The following is a 4,353-nucleotide window of genomic DNA, read 5'->3' as shown; positions in this document are numbered from 1 at the left end:
TTTGGTTACAATAGAAATACAAATTACAACGGAAAAGAAAAAGCTATCTTGGATGTATTCAGATGTAGTACTTCTTGATCGTTAATCTCAAATCGGCCTTGAACTTCCTTGGCTTTTGCTTGATCAGCGAGCGGGTGGGATCAGTTGGTAGCCTATGAGAGACGATGTCAGTGCTTAGCCCGGGCATGTCGTCGTAGGACCAAGCAAATACGTCGACATACTGCTTAAGAAATTCCAACAGTTCTTGCTTCCGTCCAGCTTCTAAGTGTATGTTGATCTGGGTTTCCTTCACTGTCTCGTTATCTCCTAAATTAACTAGCTCAGTTTCCTCCAAGTTCGGTTTCTTTTGATTCTCGAGTTGCTCGACCTCTTGCGGAAGATTCTCAGGCGTCATGCTTTCATCGTATTCTTCGTAATCTTGTTCGCCGTTTGTACTTTGCTCAACAGTTTCGTTACATGTCATAATCATAGAATGGATATTTTTACTAGTTTGAGTGCTGAAAAACTAAAAGCGAGCATAAGTAAGATATGATATTTTAGTAGAAAAATAGAAATGCATTTTCATTAAAGAAGCATTCAATGCTTTTAAAGAAAGAGGCAAATGACAAAAGAGCACAGGCATGATTCAAGCCTCAATTGATCATGCTATTTTGAAAACAAACTACAATTCCACACTACCAAGACTCCCGGCGAACCAAGGATGGGCTGACAGTCCAATTCTGCAAGATCTCTCCTGGTTCGGCATCACGAATAGTCGGTGTCTCGGCATCTGCTTCATTCTCCCCATAATACTCTTCGATTATTGTCACGAACAAGTTTTCCATTCCTTCTATGATATCCTCATCATCCTCTGGCACGATCATCTGACCCTGGACAGGAACTTGCTCTGACACAAAGATCCCTTTGGTGCCGCTAGTTTCTCCAAACATGGGATCATACCCGAGCCCAAAAGTACCCTTTTGCTGCTTCAGTTGGATTGGTTCAATTATGCCATCAGATTTTAGGCCTTACCCGGACTTTGGCTGGTAGCCGTGCTTCAACATCTCTGACGCTACCATCTTTGCCGCGCTTGACATCTTTATGTCATCAGATCCCGCCATTTCATCTATTTTTACAGCTTGCATAATTTCCACAGCATGAAAGGTAGCTCCATCTAACTCTCTCATTTCTTCAATAACCGAAATAGAGCGTTCAGAATAGACAGGGTGACCAAGTTCCCCTTGAACTACGATTTGCTCCAAGCCCCATTCGAATTTCAAACACTGATGCAAAGTGGAAGGAACGGCTCCAGCCATGTGGACCCATGGCCTTCCTAACAACAAGTTATAAGTTGACGATATATCCATCACTTGGAAAAGGATCGGGAACTCCACGGGCCCGATTTGCAAATGTAGACAGATTTCTCCAATGACACCTCTTTGTGTCCCGTCAAAAGCCCGAACCTTCATACGACTTTCTTTCATTTCTCCCGTGTCCATCTTCAAACTTCTCAGGGTGTTGAGAGGGCAAATGTTACACCCCGAACCTCCATCGATAAGCACCCTAGATACAATCTTATCTCTGCACCTCACAGTGATGTGAAGTGTTTTGTTGTGTTCTGTTCCTTCTGGTGGAAGTTCCTCATTGCGGAAAGAAATTTTGTTTGCTTCAACCATCTGCACAATCGTTGTGGCCAGTGTTTCACTCGTCGTCTCATTCGATATGCTTACTCCACTCAACACCTTAACTAAAGCATCCCTGTGGGCTTCAGAACTCATGAGCAAGGACATGATCGATATTTGGGCGGGTGTCTTCTTCAACTGTTCCTCGATTGAATAATCTTTGGTTTGCATCTTCTTCCAGAATTTTGCTGCCTCGGCATCAGTAATCTTTCTCATTTGATGGTGCTCTTTGCCTGAGCTTCCTCTGTTTAAATCCTCCGGGATATAACATCTTCCTGACCTTGTCATTCTATGAGCGACTGCGGTTTCCATCATCTTAGCCTTCCCTTTCGATTGATAATCCCATGGGACTGCCCTGGAATCATAATCGTGCTTTCTTGCTACAACAGTGGTCACCACGGATTTTGGTTGGTATGTCTGGACAACTACTGGCGCCCTCAACTGTACTGTGATGATGGGAACAGTTGGGGATGTTGCGACAAATGCCTCAGTGTTTCCAACGGGCATAATGGTTCCCTCCAAGTCATATTCCCCATCAAATGATATCATATTAACCGCCCGATTTCCATGGTTTGGTTACGGGTTGTTGTTCACATTCGGGGGTGCTGCAGTGCATTGAATTGCTCCACTCCTGATCAAAGCTTCGACCTGGCTTTTCAAACTAAAGCATTCCTCAGTGTCATGTCCCTGAATTCCCGAGTGATGCGCGCAACGTTTGTTCCCATCAAAGTTTCGAGGAATTGGGTCCAGAATTCTTCCTTCGATTAGTTGCAACAATCCTGCTGTTCTCAACCTTTCAAATAACTGGGCTAAAGGCTAGGCTATGGGGGTGTAGGTTCGGGTATTTCTGACTTCGGGAGTTGGGAGAGGTCTGCATATGGTGGTCTATTTTGGTGAACGGGTTCTTGGATAGGGGTATAAGGTCTTGGAGAGTTTTGGTAAGTGGGGGCTCGTGGTGGGTTGTAATGTGGTTGGGCATTATAAGCTGGGTATGAGACATAAGGGGCATGAGAAAAGATTTGGGGGTTTGTGGGGTATCAGCGAGATGACTCTCCTTGCCGGTAGTAAGGTGTGATATTGGATATGTCCTCCTTCTTTTTCTTAATCCCATTGACGGAACCTGACTGTATGTCTTTGCTTGCAGCTTGCAACGCAGCCATTGATTGAATCTTTCCGGACTTGATTCCTTCTTCCAAAAAGTCTCCCATCTTGACCAAATCGGCAAATTTTTGGCCCATCGAGCCCATCATCTTTTCAAAATAGATGCCCTCCTGAGCTCGAATGAAATACTTGCTGAGCTCGCTTTCGTCCAATGGGGGCATAACTCGGGCAACCTCCATTCTCCAACGTCTTGCGTAATCCTGGAATGATTCAGTTGCCTTCTTTTGTATGTTGCTCAGAGAAAACCTGTCTGGTGTGATCTCAGTGTTAAATCCGAAGCGATTCATAAAATCCCCAGCCATATCTTGCCAGTCGCTCCATTTACGAGGATCTTGGCTAGTATACCAAGTGAGCGCCTCTCCTGACAAACTTCTAATAAACAATTTCATCCTCAATTTCTCGTTCATTCCTACTCCTACTAATTTGTCGCAGTAGGCCCTCAAATGTGTATGAGGATCACCTGTCCCATCAAAAATATCGAACTTAGGAGGTTTGTACCCTACTGGCATGCCAATATCCGGGTGTATGCATAGATCATCATAATCCAAACTCTCACTTCCCCGAGTGACTCGCATGTTCCTCATTTCTTTCCTTATACTGTGCAGCTGGTTAATGATTGATTCATCTTCTCCTATCTTGGAATCTCTCTCCATTTCTGCATATTGATCCACCTCGAACGGGACCCTGACTGTGACAGGAGCTGTAAAGGTTGGAGCCCCAGCTGCATATATCTGTGGCACATATTGCTCGCGGGAAATGTCAATGTGTGCCCCTGGTATGTGCTGCACGGTGGGGTAAGTAGGTGCAGTAATAGTTTGGGTTGATGTTGGGTTTTGTGAAGTATGGGTGTAGTCAGGGACGTAAGGGGTTTGTTTATGCATATTTGGTACATTCGCGGGAGTGACCGGAGGTAGGTTAGAAAAAGAAAGGGGTATTGGAGGTGGACATGTAGATGGAGGGAAGTGTTCTGGAACCGGCGAATCCAAAGACGGAAAGTGAGGTGGGTTTGGGAAAGCAGTCACAGTGAGATGGGTCAGGTCCCGAACTTGGCGCAGCTCTCCTCTTAGTTCGTCAAGTTGTAGCTTTAGCAAAGCGATCTCTTCTTCATCGTTCAGATTAATCCTCTCTGTCGAGCTTTCTGGATTTTCATTAGTTATGGAAAGGTTAGCAGTTGGGTTGACTTCGTTGGTGATAGTCATTTTTTCCTTAGACTTCAAATTGTAGTGTGACTCGGCCAGTTTGAAGATCAACACAAATCAACCTCTGTTGGGGGGATAAAACTAAAATAAAAACAATTGGAAAACAAAAGGTTAGTCCAGGAAGCTTTAGAAAGAGTATAGTAACACATTTGATCACATAATTACGTCAAGTCGACATGCAAACAAGCGCGTCCTAATTGTGGAGCCTCTTTTTGCCAGAGGTAAGCCTACGTTACACACAAGTTGATGATGATGATCCTTTTTTGACACATTCTGTGATTTTTTAGAACAAACATAACTTTCATTCCCACAAAAAGGCAGCTCGAGAGCTT

At 44.3% G+C, this 4,353-nt stretch overlaps 1 protein-coding gene across 1 annotated transcript; it reads right to left on the bottom strand.

The window, feature by feature from the left end:
- Nucleotides 1-2,698: 2,698 nt before the first annotated feature.
- LOC132601621 (uncharacterized) lies at nucleotides 2,699-4,021 on the bottom strand. Its single transcript, XM_060314701.1, has one exon. It carries the CDS (start codon nucleotides 4,019-4,021, stop codon nucleotides 2,699-2,701), a length of 1,323 nt encoding a protein of 440 aa, XP_060170684.1.
- Between the last annotated feature and the right edge of the window lie 332 nt (nucleotides 4,022-4,353).

The sequence above is a fragment of the Lycium barbarum genome, chromosome 7, assembly GCF_019175385.1.
Source record: "Lycium barbarum isolate Lr01 chromosome 7, ASM1917538v2, whole genome shotgun sequence".
Taxonomy (NCBI): Eukaryota; Viridiplantae; Streptophyta; class Magnoliopsida; order Solanales; family Solanaceae; genus Lycium; species Lycium barbarum.
This window is presented reverse-complemented; position numbering and strand designations above follow the sequence as displayed.